The sequence below is a fragment of the Rousettus aegyptiacus genome, unplaced genomic scaffold (assembly GCF_014176215.1).
Source record: "Rousettus aegyptiacus isolate mRouAeg1 unplaced genomic scaffold, mRouAeg1.p scaffold_m13_p_4, whole genome shotgun sequence".
In the NCBI taxonomy this organism is placed as follows: domain Eukaryota; kingdom Metazoa; phylum Chordata; class Mammalia; order Chiroptera; family Pteropodidae; genus Rousettus; species Rousettus aegyptiacus.
In genome coordinates, this window is record NW_023416307.1 from 128,570,575 (window position 1) to 128,585,883 (window position 15,309).

The 15,309-nt window shown below is 43.9% G+C and overlaps 1 protein-coding gene across 1 annotated transcript in view; it reads right to left on the reverse strand.

Annotated features, from left to right (window-relative positions):
• The window catches only part of EPHB1 (EPH receptor B1), a 400,881-nt gene that overhangs the window by 60,521 nt on the left and 325,051 nt on the right, over positions 1-15,309 (reverse strand). The window contains exon 10 of the mRNA XM_016140353.2: positions 4,319-4,441. Within this exon, the coding sequence (XP_015995839.1) occupies positions 4,319-4,441 (123 nt within the window). The remainder of the gene's footprint in view (positions 1-4,318; positions 4,442-15,309) is intronic.

Here is a 15,309-nt window from a genome sequence, read left to right on the forward strand (position 1 = left end):
AACTGACCTGTGAGATGATTCCTATTAGTCAGATTCATGGTTATAAAGTGTTGATATTATCCAAAGATGCCAAATGCCCTGCTGCCCTCTTTGGAGATACTTCAATTATCTTTAGGGAGAGAGGAGGTCTCCCTTCATTCCACTGGCCTGCTTTCAGAGCACTCATGATCTCATTCTACCTCCCTCTAGTCTCTCCCCATTCTCTCACACTCTACCCAGTTCTCATTTCTGTTATGTTTTTCCCCAAAGATCTACTTTCATTCAACTTTATGCAACAACTATTTAATTCAGCACCTGAGTGCAACACACTGGGCTAGGCAGATGACTAGCAAACACATTTCATGTTCTCTTGTCTTCATAGACCTTCGAGCCTGGTGTTGAAAAATAGGCATTAAACAAATAATTACACGATTACCATGAGTAATCATAATTCAGATTCTTTAGATGGAATCACACCTGTCTCACAGTTATTTTTTTATCCCTTTGTTCAACAACTTCCAAAACTTTAGAAGAAACTTTGGCAGTTGTTTCAATTCCTCAGTGTCACAGTTTCCAGATTTTACTCCATTGGCTTTTGCTCATCTACATAACCACTACTACCAATACCCTGGGGACTAGGCAGCCTACCTCTCCCTTTAAGATGTTTAATCTGATGCCCCTCATTGCTAGCCATGGCATTTCTCCATGCCATGTCTTCCCATCAACTCTAGTTGCTCCATTCGCCATGCTTGGCTGCATTCTGGTTGAGATCAGTTTAGTTACCTCAGTGCAGCCTTCCTTACCACGCTGGATACCAGCACCTGCCATCTAAAACCCCATCCACAATTCCAGGCAAAGCCCCCTAACTGTTCTGCATGCCTCTGAGGTCATACCCACCTTTCCCGTCACCCACTTTCAGTCTACTCCAAACACAGCACCGATCAGTTTTGTCTCCCCGCCTCATTTCTATCACCCATCCTGATCAGAACCCTAGTGGAATTCATCATGTTCTATAGGACTGAAATTTATACTGTAGCTTCTGGATCTCTAAGCTTCAGCCTGATCCTTTAATGCTTGATACTTATCCTTAGCAAATCTCTCCCTACCAGCAGCCTTCTCTGTTCCTTGTGCTCATAGAGTGTCAGCCCATCCAAAGCTTCCCACATCCTCAGGTCCCTCTTCCCTGGGTCCTCCCTGACAGCAAGCCTCATGTTTTCTGGGCCCCTCGTCTTAGCTCTCAGTCACCGACCCTCCTCTTATGGAGAGGCACTGTGTGTTTGTGCAGGCAAACATTGTTAGGCATTGAATGTATTTTCCAGCATCCACTATGGTTGCAGGAACAGTATCAATATTTCATGAATGAGGATCCCAAACCCTAAACTTAATCCCTCCTGCAATAAACACAACCCTCTCCTCTGGCTCTATACTCATGAGGCATAGGCTGGTTCCTCCGCAACCTCTATGAAATAACCTTGCACAGTTTGGAAGTGTGCTGGTAGGTGTTCAACTACCAGCTCTCCAGAAAACAAAGAAACATTTGTAGCATTTGCCAATTCCCAGGGTGTAACTACTCTTACCATGGCTGATGTCAAGTTACCAACATGATGTCACTAAAAATGGGGCTGGAAAGAGATGCACACAGCTGGCTCTTGGGAGGTAGGGCGGGCTGGCTCCAGCACACCATGGCTGGAGGGTCATGCTGCTTTTCCTCCTTGAATCATTAACTTTTCCTGTTCTGTCTCATTATCTCATAAATGTCATAAAAACTTATTTATTTCTACTAGCTTTCATCCTTGAAAGCTCAGGCCAAATGTTATCTCCTTTGTGAAGTCTTCCAGATCCCCTCACCCACTCCCAGAACAATGCTGAGCACTGATGTGTGTTGGCCCAACACTTTGCACATGACTGTGTTGTGGATGGTATAAAATTCTGAACACTTTACTGGACCGTTTGCCACTAAGACTGTCAGAGCCAGGAGTGGAAGAGTGGTTTGTTCATCTCTGAAACTCTACATCCAGCATGCAAGAAGTGTTCAGTAAGAGCTCGATGAAGAAATGAGTGAAAGAAGGACAAATGACTTCTGATTCTTTTTTTCATGTTTTGTTACCATTTTTCAACCCAGTTTTTGCTTTTTGCCCCAAATCTGCCAAATGGCATGTGGCAAAGAGAAATATTGTCAATTATACTGTATAAATCTTAGCTTACAATTCTTTTTAACTCGACCTTCACACCACTTCTTTTAGCACAAAGTGAATCAGGCTCAGTGAGGCAGGGTATGGGAGAATCAAGAATGGGGACCGAGGGGGAAAAAAGAACTGTAGAATGGAGAAAGATTGATTTTAGCCAAGCGCATCTTCTGTTAAAATGGCATCAAATTATACACAGTGAGTTACTACCCATGGGGATTAGCTCTGGAATCTCTTCATCTCGAGGAGATGGATGTTGGGCAGAGGGTGCTCAGCAGCAACCCAAGCAGAGGTCTTTATCCCAAAGCTGCTGGGCAACTTACAAACTGCTAAATGTGTCGATCCCTTTCCAGTACCATGTGAACCACAGAGAGGACAGAGCTTCTTTGAGCAGAATGTACAAACATCAGCAAAGGCTACACAAAAATAGAAAGTAAAGCGGAGCTGTCAATTATCCCTTTATAGGCATCCAGCAGTTGGTGAGCTCACCCCAAATTGTAACTCCCCGGCAGGATCATAAGTGAGAAGGCTCTTTACTCCTCCCCTGACAAAGGCAAGAGGGGGCTTATGTGAGTTCTCTGAGATGAAATGTAGGCCAGGACACATTGCTCTAAGCACATGACATAAATAACAACATTAAAATCACTAGCGCCATTACCACATGACACAACAACAATTAATAATGTGGGGAAATAGGGTGCGGGACTGAAAGCTCACCTCCCCAACACTCTTTCAAGTTTACTAGAGAAACCTGAGCTCCCTAAAAATAATCCAATTTATCTGGTATCCAGCCTTCCAAGGCAGGATGCTTAAATATGTCAGCATCTAAGGAGGAAGAGAAAATTATCTGCACAGGAGTGAAAGTCGTGGTTCAGTAACATATTTAATGAAAGTCAATGGGAAATATGTAGAGATTCATGTGGATCGGATTATGGCCAGCCAGATGGAACTCCTTAGGGGCTGGTGGGAGGAGAGTGGTGTGTCCTGACAGGGAGGGCCCCAGCACCCTCCATAGCGATGCCATGAGGATGGCGCTCTTTAAGAAGGAAACCAGAGCATGAAAATGGTGGCCTAATGGGGCAAGCTTTCAAATGTGACTTCCAATTTCACAGATGGCTTTTTGACCCCTCAGTGCATTAAGAGAGGCAGTGAATAGAAGAACAGTGACTTTCTCCCTAAAGATAATATATGAAGTGGCTGTCTGTAAGACTTTGACTAATCATATTTTATTGAGCTAAAATATTATTGGAAGAGGCAACTCCACGGCTCTCCAAACATATGAATAAAACACTTCTAGATGTAGGAGCTAAAAAGACTGTAGCATACGAGTAAAGACAGCTTGAACAATGACCAATAAGAATCGAAGAAGAATAGACAAAGAATGTTATAGAAGAAGAAAAAGGTAGGAAAGAGGACACGAAACAAACACATCTTTTAAGAAGATGCAGAAGAAGCAGCGGAGGAATCAGTAAAGAGATTACTTATAATATTGTGGGATATTTTACCAATTTACATTGAAAAGGCTAGGTCCATTGCCAAATTGACACAACTAAAGATAGATGAAAATTCTAGATCAGTCTTTAGGTAGGATTTCCTGAGAGCATCTCAGGCAGTTAGTTTACTATTGGGCCTGGTTTCTATTCCAATGCAGTAAGATGGATGACAGCACACGTGTTTCTTAGGAGTGAAATTTGTCTTGTGTTATCATCCATGGCATGGATCTTTTGTAGAAAACGTGGTTATGGGTGGTTCCTCTTTCGTTTGTCAGAGCCTGTCTCCAAAAGCATGTATGTAGGAAAAGGACAACTGAAAGAATGGGAAGAAATCTTGGCCCAAAGCCATGGAGATATTGTTGTCAGTGAGTGAGATACTAAGTCCAGCTTCTAAAAATTTCTATTTCATTCTTCAAAGTCCTCTCAACTAAGTAACCTATATCTTTCTCCTTATCTGAATTTGATGGTCCATGTCCATGTTATGACTACAGATCATTTCTCTGCAACACCAAACATGGCCACCATGATCAAGGTCCTGAAAAGATGTTATAGATGGTTTGGTCTCATCTTCTGGGGAGAAAGATAGTATAGAACATCTAGAGTGGGGAGAAGATGTCTGGACACCAAGAGAACAGAAACGAGGGGAGGGAAGAGCCATACCTGCTCCGATGACCTCTTCGATTTTCACAAAAGATACATCGATCTCCTTGGCAAATTCTCGGACAGCTTCATTAGGATCCTCATAAGTGAAGGGGTCAATGTAGATCTTCATCCCTGGGGAGCCTTATTGGAGGAGATAAGCAGGGTTAACATCCCAATGAGGACATGGTGGTCATTAAGCACAGGCTGCTGTCCCCAGCAGTAAGGGGGTGGCTGGAGTGGGGGACTCTCTTGTAAACCAGGTTACCTCTCCTTGCCTTGCTGGGCCTCCCCATCTCCCTTCCCTCTGAACCACGCTAGCCTGGTTTTCTGTCCTCTACTTCTCCTCCATATTCTCTCCTGTATTTGAGCTCTCGATGAAATGTGGAGCAGATTACTTATAAGTGACAGATTGGGACCAGTTCCCACACCAGGCACTCACAGAAGGCAAAGAAGCTGATTGATGCCAACCAAATGCATTAGTGGGAAAGTGGTGGTAAAATGGTAGGGTAGATATCAATATTTATCAACTTGACAACTTTCCTGAGTGGAGGCCACTGTTAAGGTTATTACTGATGGCTGTGTCCAGGGCTGGAAGAGGGATGAGGATGGATTTTTTTTTTTTTTTTAAGGAGAATTTGCTATTAGAAAAAAATCTCAAGATAGAAATACCAAGACAGTATACCAGAAGAGAAAAAGTGAAGAGAAAAACACAGAAAATACTGATAAAGAACAAAGTCTACATAGAAAAAATGAGGTGGAATGAAAGAAAAATGATAATTGAACCCCCATGCCTTCAGACATACTGAAGTACGAAAAATGAATGAAATGGTGAAAGTGAAATACATAAAGGAATACAGACTTTGTCACTGATGTTTACAGTGGCAAGATAAATAGGTGCACATGGGGACAAAGTAGAGAATTGTCACTGCAGAAAAAATAGATTCAAAAAGTGGAGGAGAGGGGACAAAAAAGGAAATGGAACCCCAGAAACAAATGGATTTATTTACAATGTAATTTTTCAACGTATTAGATATGTCATTAGGTAAAGTATAAAATCTGTTTTCATGGTGATGATGTGGTGGGAAGGCAGGCATCAACGGCTAAGCAGCATGGTCTAGCATCCCATCCTTGTGAAGAGGAGGCATTCTCCTTGCCCACTGCTGCTGTCTGGTTCTTGGAACTCATGTCAGTAGGGTAGGCAGGTCTGGAAAAGCACAAGTGCTGTGTGTCTGCGGCTGGGGTCCAAGGCTGAAGCTGGACCTCAGGTTCCTTGAGCTCTGCCCTCTCAGAATTGCAACCCCTGCTCTCACTTCTCCTTGAGCGACTCCCAGCCCTTCATACATGGTCTGGTTTTGACATTTTTCATCCAAAAAAAAAAAAAAAAAAGGCTTCTGGTGGCTTTACAGCTCCTCCAATTTAATCTTGGCTTGGTCACCAATTCAGGCAAAGACTGGAAGTGCCAGCGTATAATCAAGAGGGAGAAAGAAAATACAGCACAGAATTAAAGGGGATGTTTCTTTAAAACCAAAGAGAGCTAAGGGCCCAGCCCAGAAGAACTTCTTTTTCTGAAAGATGGGTTATCCTCAGTAATTAAATAAAATCACTCTAGACAGCCTGCTTTAGGGTGGTCAACACCATCCTAGAATGCTCCTTGGAAGCCTGGGGATGACAACATTGACTTTGGAATCTGCTGACTGCAATGTAGACACAGCATATAGAGAGATCCTCACCTTTATAATGGAATGTTCTAATCCCTGCAGAGTGGAGGGAGAGAAGAAGGGAGGGGGAGTGAGACAGAGGGAGAGAGATTCTACTTTAATAAAGGTGGACAAAAGGAAAAAGGGGGAAATTGAAAGGGGGTGGTTTGTCTCTTTCAGTATGGAGGACAACTGAAGAGCACGAAGGATTGAAAGCCGGTTGAAAGTGTCTAACAAAGACAGATCAGCATCTCCAGAAGCAAACCTTGAGACAAGGTTTTGAAAGCAAGTGGCTTATCTGGGAGGCTAATTTCAAGAAGTCCCTGTCGGTCAGTGGGGACATAAGATGGGGAAAGGGAGGAAACCTATAAAAGGGGTGCTCTCCAGCCACTTGCCACTAAAGGTAACTGAATCAGCCTTAAGCCCCACCTTGGGCAGCTCTGAGAGCCAGTGTAGGTCACCACATGCTTCAGAGTTGGCCCACCCTAGGGAGGAGGTAGCTGTGGGATTACCAGATGATTCCCAGCAGTCACTGGATGGGGGGCCGCATGGCCTGCTGTGCAGGTTGGGTGGGGAAGCTCCACGGCTAGAGACAGCATTCAAGTGAATTGGGTAAAGAGGGTCAAATATATGGTAATGGAAGGAAACTAGATTTGGGATGATGAGCATGAAATAGAGTATACAGATATTGATACAGTTATACACCTGAAATTTATATGTTATTAACCAATGTTACCTCAATAAATAAAAATAGAAAGGAAGATGCTGCAGGTAGAAGTTGGCCAGTGTGCACTGGAGAGGTGAGGGCGGGAGGTGAGGCCACAACAGACACACTCGCAATGCAAAATGGACAGCAGTCAACGTCAACGACCTGTGACTTTCCCACAATTCGGTGCTGAGATGACCAGAGGTTGAAAGCCCGGATGCTGGGGCCCAGAGGTGAGGTCAGAACCCCGAAGGCCCTTACCAGCCCAGCAGAATGCAGCGAGTCAACATCCATCTCTTTTAACAAATTTCTCCTCTGCCGATGGAGGCAATAACACCTCCCACCCAAGGTGGTGATGATATTGAAGAACATACTGTAAATAACATACCTAGCACAGTGCCTGACAGACCGAGAGGGCTCACAAGCTGATATACTCATGATAATTGTCAGTAAATTGTTCCAGAAAGTGTTCGGGGAGGTAGGAAGAAGAAGCAAGGTAGGGTGGGCAGTGGCGAATGTAAGCTGCCTAGGGTTATATTAGTTACTTTAACAATAACTATATTGTTATTTTAGTTCAAGGGCTTTTAAACGGTATATTCTAAACTGTCCTACAGGATCTCTTCCACGGAAACTAATTAAACAATCTAAAATGTGCTGTAATGAATGGTTTGCAAGTAAAGACATATATAAGGATGGATGAGAAAGGATTCTGAGTTAATGAGCTTTACAGATATTGGCCCCAATCAGTTCTGGGAAGTACCTATTCCCAGAAGGGAATGGCTCATCTCTTGATGGTGCCAAGATTCTTTTAGGCCAGTAATGGGCAACTAAGTGCACCTAAATAGGGACAAGTTCACACTTTAATGACAGGTGCAGTTCACTCACAAAGAGAGGTTTGCTACCTTGCTGGCTTATAGAATTATGGAGCGTGTGTATACACGCGTGTGTGCATGAGTGGGTGTGCATGTGTGCACATGCCTACACGTGTGCGTTTTCGCAGCTGCTATTCTGGGGCCAGGGAATTTGATTGGGACTGAGGCCTTTCACAATAAACCAAGGAGGCTGCAAGATGCCTAGAAATGGTGATGCAATGCTAATGAGAATGTCTGGCTTCTCTGAAACAGTAGGAATCAGTGCTTGTTTTCTCTGAGATTGAGGATACCTTTGTTACATTGAGGAAGGGAAATTGAAATAAAAGGCTAGGGTCTGACTGATAGGGCTAACTTCTCTGGCTGGGGGTGGCAATCCCCCTGTCCTAAATAAGAAGCGTGATTTAGCTTAGCATGTGCATACAATGGCTCCCCCTGCATCACCTCATCTCTGAGTGACACATCTCTCCAGACCTCTCTCCTACATTACAGCTAGCCTTTTTCAAGTCCCAGAAGATGATGAGAAAAAAAGAATGCCTTTAGCTAGGAAGAGCAGGTCATTTGTCTTTTGGCTCATTTTGTGTTTCTGCATAAATCCTGCATCGGCCTGTTCCTGCTCCCACTTGCCAGTGAGCAGTTTTTAATTATCAGGAAAATGGTATTTAGTGCAATGAATCACCAGACAGTGAACAAGAAATTCAAGTCAGCTGCCGAGTCAGGCAGAGCCAAACATTTGGAGACAGGGCTCAGAAAATGTTCTCAGATTGTGAGTGTTGGGGAAATATTATTAGTGGCAGTAATAATAATATCAAATGTAATATAGCTTGCTAATATAAGGTGTTTTATAATGTTCTGTATAGCGCTTCACATTATTATTTTTAATATTATATGTTTATAATATTTAACAATTTCCAATTATTTTTCACAGATGTTACATACCTTTGGCAAAAAAAAATGGTGTGTGTGGATCTAAATTTCTCATAGCTAGATTCTTCAATTTTATGAACTTCTTGTTTACTAATTTGTATTAAAAGATCTAATTTGTAGATATTTGTTCACTGGCCTCAAAATCCACTTATCTTATAGCGTGGAATGTCTAAACCGTTAAAGGCTCAGAGTTCTAGAAGGTTTGTCAAATCTTAACATAAACCAAGGCTTTATACGTATTGAGTTTGAGAAGAAATGACTTAGTCATGATCCAGAGCTTTCTTGCATGTCACAGAGCAGTTCTGTGAAGCAGAAGAAACTCTTGGCCAACGTCAGAGACCTCACATCAGTAGACCAGAGTGCTGTCAAAAGAGAAGAGGTTGGGACAAATTCTGGGGATGCTGGCAGATATGTGGAGTGTATCTAAAAGGTCAGTTTACAAGTATACAAGGGCCAGTTCCAAACAGTAGGTGACATTTAGGGATTACACACTGAAGGAGAAGATTGAAAGCTCCTCTTCGGCCCTCTTGTGCATTCAGAAAGTACAAAATCAGTACTATGGACATTGTGTAGGTTCACAGAGAACATGACTGCCCAGGAGGCTTCAGGCGTGCTTTCCTATTGGTGGAGATGCCTAGACTCTCACGGTATGGGTCTGGAGAGGTAGTGAGTTAAGTTGTTTTCAGTCACTGATATCCTGTGTCCCAGTACGTTTGATGAAGCCATGAAAAAGAATCCCATTCTGGATCCAAGGCAGACTTTGTCATCTTTGTTACTCACTTGAATTTGGTCCAGATATCTAAGCACTAGAGTTAAGCAGTTTAAGGATCTGCATATAAAATTCAGTCCCTGGAAGAAACTTTGTCCTATCCGCTGCCTCAAGACGATGATCACCCTTCATTTTTCTCAGCACTGACTGGATACCCAAGCAGCACTGTTCTAAGGACTGTGGGAGCTACAGGAAAAACAAAACTCATGAAGTTCGTCAGGTGATTAAGACATGAAATAACTAGGGTACAGTGCTGGAGAGTACAGAATCAGGAGCCCACACCTGGAAATAAGCTGTAAATGCTGCAGCAACCAGAGAAGGCAGAGGTCCATGAATGCCAGTCTTCAAGGTCAGAATCCTAGAAGAACAAGTCACATGGTCATGATTGAAGAGGGAGAAGCTTAAAGTGTCATGAGGCACAGCTCAGAAGAGGCCCACTATTTCGTGAGTGAGAACAGTGTAACCAGCTTGAATGGGGAGATAAGGAGGGACCTTGATTACCAAACCAAGGCATCAGGACGGATGCCATCAGACACGCATAACTGACAGCATTTCCATCAGCAGGGAAGGGGTGTACTGAGAGCAAGACACTGGGGAGTTTGTTTTGCTGGCAGGCTGCAGCATTCACATACATTGCTGTGGGGAAGGGACTGGAGGCTGAGAAAACAACTATGAGGGGTTGTAATAATTAAGGTGGAAGATAACAGTATTCGACCATGAAAACCGAAGATGAGGCAAGAGAAATTTCAAAGGAAGAACTCATAGCACTTGATGAGCAATTGAAGGTGGGGAATTAAGGACAAGAAGAATTCAAATCAATGTCAAGACTTCCAGAATGAAGTTTACTATGAACCAGGTAATGGACTTTGGGAAACAAACCCTATTGTCAGGGAAATTGACAGATGTAGTTTGAGACTTTGAACACACAGATGAACTATGCAATGCCTAGAATTCAGTTAGAAAAACTCAGAATGGAAATAAAGCGGGGAGACTGGATCTGGAATTGTAGATTTGGGGGACACATGGGTGGTAGCTGTTGCTATGAAAGGCTGAAGATCAGGTAGTTTCTTGAGTGAACCTACCAGGAAAGGTTGATGGGCATTAAAAACAGTTTGTTCCACCTGCCTCTGAGGCCTGAGAGCTCAGAAACAAGGGTGGTTGTCTTTCTCTAATGAGAGCAGAGGGCCTGGGTGTCCAGGCAGGGCTTGAAAAAGAATCCAAGAGGGGAGCCCCAGAGTGGGCAAGGTGCCTGAATCAAAAAGCAATGGATCTGAGGGTGATTTATCTTCCACTCTCTGGGGGTTTCACCACATTTTTAAGCTTTGTTCTTAAAACTTTAGTTATTGCCAAAAGTGTCTCTGCAGGAGAAGGACAGTGAACCACAGTATACTTGCTACAGAGGAAGTTCAGCAAAAGGAGCTGGATGTTTTCTTTCTGGGTCTGATCAAGCCCTATCTCCCACCTAAAGCAAGAATATGCTCAACAACATCCTTTATGGATAACTATCTCTGCTCGAATGCTTCCAAGAATGGAGAGCTCACCTGCCCGCAAAGCAGCCTGCCTCTGTTTGGGGATAGGGGAGGTGGTTATACAGAATCAAGTCCACCTTCTTTGATCTTCCACTTGACAGTTCCATATAATCTCATGCATCACAACAAGAGCATCTCTGTTCCTTTTCTGTGATGGTGTGATGCTTGACGATGACCCCCAGGTCCCTGCCTGCATTTCTCCAGCACCAAACAGGTGCTTCCAAGTCTCTGAGACAATGGACTAGGATTGACACCCTCCACAGGCAGGCTGCTCTCCTCTGGGCAGGTGCTTTGCTGACAATGTCCTTTCTGAAATGGGGTTCCCAGAACCAAAAGCATCACTTTAAATGTGTTCTTACCAGCACGGTGTATGTATATCACCTTCTCCAATCTAAACTTTAATTGGGACTACAGAGTCAAACTTAAGGTTAAAACTTTGTTTTACAAATCACTAATTCTAAGACTGCAGACATGTTCCCTGTTCTCTCTGAGTCTCTGTTTCTTCATGTGCAAAATCTACCTCATGGGACCATTATGAGAATTAAATTATTTTACATAGGTAAAGTGCTTATTGTTGTAAGTGCTCAAAATTGGAGAACATTATTATTCTGCATCAGTAACAGTGCTTGGCTGTTTTTTTTTTTTATCAGCTATATATTACTCATATTCTGAGCCTGTGGTCGACTAAACACCTAATATTTTTTTTTTTACTCAAACAAATACCAAGTCAGGTCTTCTCATTTTTGTGCTTCTTCCTTTTTGTTTTAACCTAAACACTGGATTCTAGATTTATCCATCTAACATTACATCTTGCAGATTTCAAATTAGCATTCAAAGCTGATGGATAGGTCTGAATTTTGATTCTGTCTTCGATGGCATTAGTCATGCTCTCCAGTTGTTACCTACAAACTTGATAAGAATCCCTAGGCTCGCACCTGACTCACGAATTTAAAAAACGATCAAACAAACAAGAGATTAAATTGGACAAGGGCTAGAATAAAACTGGTAACTTCCTATCTGGCTGACAGAATCACTAACCCACTTTTTTTTTTTTGGTATAAAGATAAGCTCCAACCCACTTTACAATGCTTTCCCTTAGGAGATAATCAAATATTTTTGACAAAATAAAAATTCACTACTTCTGCAATTCCTCTTGAATTTACTAAGTGCGTAACTCTAGTAAATGTAATGAGGTCCCCATTATTTTTCTTAATAATCCTGCGTTGGTTCCTAATGATCACCGAAGTAAGTTTTAAATGCCCAGAATACATCTGCTTCAGTCTCTTCAAGCATTTGGCAAGGATCAAGCTCGCCCTTCTGTTCTACTGTCTCAGTGCTCTGCCCTCTAGCCTTATGTGAAAATTAGAGTATTGGCCATTCTACGGCCTTTGGGCACGTACCCATATTTGTTTTTGCTTTTCTCAAAGCTTAATAATCGTAGCTCTGTGATTATATCTGTTGTTGCCTGTAACATGGAGATGGTTTGTTAGGGTTGCTTTCTCTTACCCCTGACCCCTTACCGAGCCTTTATTTCCTCTCTCCCCACCCCAACACACTCTATCCAACTCAGAAATCAGTGAGGTTTCAACCACTATCACATGCGTCGTTCCCTAAGCCCCATAAGTACCTAGCAACAGAATCGACTGGAACTTTTCTAAGGTAGATCCCCAAACTCACCTTGTCCCACCTGGATCATCCTGCCCAGGAAACTTTTAGTCAGCCTGCACCTTGTGAGGACTGACCCACATAAACCATGAGGACATATCATCTGTTTGACTCTTTCTGGACAGAGGAAACCTGAAGTTCTGCCCATTCACCCTTGAACATGAACCAAAGGTTCCCAGGCTCTTTATCCAAGCACTTGGCACCACATCCAGCACACTTTCTCTTCCTAACCTACCTTTCCTCTAGTCTCTTTAACCAAAATCCAAATCCCCCTTTTACATGCCTGTTCTCTGTGTTCCAGGCTCAGAAGAAAGACCTAAACCAGTACCCTAAAGCAGCAGTTTCCAACCTTTTTTTGCCTTTTTTGCCACCAAGGACTGGTGCTCCTATGAGAATCTAATGCCTGATGATCGGAGGTGGAGCTGAGGTAGTGATGCTAGCGCTGGGCAGAAGCTGCAAATACAGATGAAGCTTCATTTGCTGGCCTGCCGCTCACCTCATGCTGGCCCAGGGGTTGGGGACTTCTCCCCAAGAGAATACCGTGCTCTCAAATCAAGATCTTCCACACTTCAACAGGCTAGAGAAGGTACTTATCTGCAAACATTTATGCTATCCCTTCTACAGCTTTTGCAACATTTTAGGAGGCAGGGGCCATCGGCCTCTCCATGGTGCCATGTGTCCTGCCTGTAGGAAAGAGAGGCAGGGCCCTCTCAGGCACAGATGAGTGAGGCTGGGGAGCTGCTGAAGGTTTTCTGTCACACCCAGAGCAGAGCTCCAAGTTGCTACCCACATCCCACAGGGAAGTGCATGCATGTGGTGGCCCAGGTATAGTTAGTTACGTGAACACATTCAAGTCAGGCTTTATTGGACTTTCTACCTTCTGCAGTGAGACCTGGAAAGAGTGGAGGACTAACAAGTCACCAACCAAGACACCTGGGATTAGTCCTCAGCTCATTATCACCACTCTTGACCACCAGGCAACTTGAATCTCTGTAACATGGAAACAGCACGAACTCTGCAGCCAGACTCAGAGGTTGTGCAGTCCATCTCTGCCACCTATGAGCCGTATGACCTGAGAAAGTCATTTAACCTTCCTAGATTAATGACTACCTCCTAGAGTGGTTGTCAGAGTTAGAAAAATTGAAGTGAGTTACCAGAATACATTTCCCAAAGCATGGCACAGAGTAGGCTTTCTTTAACTAATTATTACTACCCTTTCCTGTCTTGGGCCAGGCCCATCCTCCATCAGAACCTTGAGTTTCTTCTTCTATTATATATGTGCTGAGTCTTCTCCTAGCTCTACAGTCCTTCCACTATGATTCTCTGACAGCAATAGCTTTCATCAGAGGGACCAACGCACTAATGAAATTCAATGCATGAGACTATGAGTTCAGAGAACTTGAGTGTAAAAAGGAGCCACGTTTCAGGGACTGGATAAAAAGAGAACAGTAATGAATAGAAGGAAAGAACATTTATAAAAGGTGAACTAAATTAAACAGAAGTCAGACTTCTAAGGCAGCCGAGGGAGTGAACTCTGGTCCATGAAGAACTCTGCATTCACCTAGAGTCATAGGGATGGTGAATGCACAGCTTGTCAACACTGTGTCCTCAGCTGTCCTCGCTGGTTGCAGACTGGCTTCTGCTTTCTCTGTGGATCCTGGGAACCAGGGAAGCCTCTTGCTGTGGACCTCAGATGGGACAGAGTCCCCCAGAGGGGGCTGTGAGCACTTTGGAAGTATCTCCGTGTATGTGGGTGCCACATGGTAGCCCAGCAGAGCTGGTCCATCCAGAGCAGGTAAATGGCCAGATCTAGGGAGAATTGGCCAAAAGGGAACCACCCTGTACCCTGACTTAATGATCAGGGGACCCTCTGTATCCTTCCCAGGGTGCAATAAAAAGGCTTAGCTTGCACGCCTTTAAAAATGGGGGCTTCCCTCCCAGGGTGACCCATTTTCACCTTTGGCCATCTCTAGTCTTCAAAATGTTATTCCTCCTTTTGAACCCAATTTTGTGTCCTCTGCTTTCAGGGTGACATAGCCATCTCTAAATGTCTCATCCAGAGAGTTTGCAGGATAACAAATCTGAAATGGACTTTACAGTGGCTCTCAATACGGTAAACTGTGAAGACGTGGAAGGGGTGCAATGTCAATATCTTGAGGCAGAGGCTGAGAGGCGGGAAGATGGAGAAAGCCTTTCACAATTCTGATGCACCCGGAGGGGGTACCTACATTTGAGAATCATAGATATAGTTAAAGACTTTGGTGCCCAGTTGGGGAAGCTAAGGCCCTGCCTGGCGGGGTTGATGCATGGGTTAATATAAGTGAAAGTATCTGTATATTTTGCAGTGAGGCAGGGATTCAGGATGTGGGAAAGGAGAGAGAATGTAGTAGAGTTTCCCCCTCTGAAGCCAGTGACCTCTGGTTTAAATGGAGGCCCAGGGTGGCCTGCATGGAGAAAGCAGGGAAGGTAAACGGGACTCTGGATATTTCAGGAGCTATGTGTGTGAATTTGGAAAGGGGCCACTCTCTCAAATCCCTACCTCCGGTGTGCTGCTGATTGTAGGGCTGCTCTGGACCACGATGGGAGAGCCTCAGTGCCTCTGAGCCAGTGCTGAGCCCACATCTCCCTCCCAGTAATGACTGTCTGAACAGCAGCCCAGTTGCCAGGCTTGGTCCTCTACAAACCTTTGGTAGGTTCTTGGTCTTGATTGAGGGCACCTGGAGAACAAGACCATATCTACAGAGTGGCCTTTATATAGCCTGAGCGATGGCCACATCAGAACATAAGCTCCCACTTGTTAAAGCTATTGTGTGGAGGTCTTGGAGACGTAACCCTGGAGAAGGGATG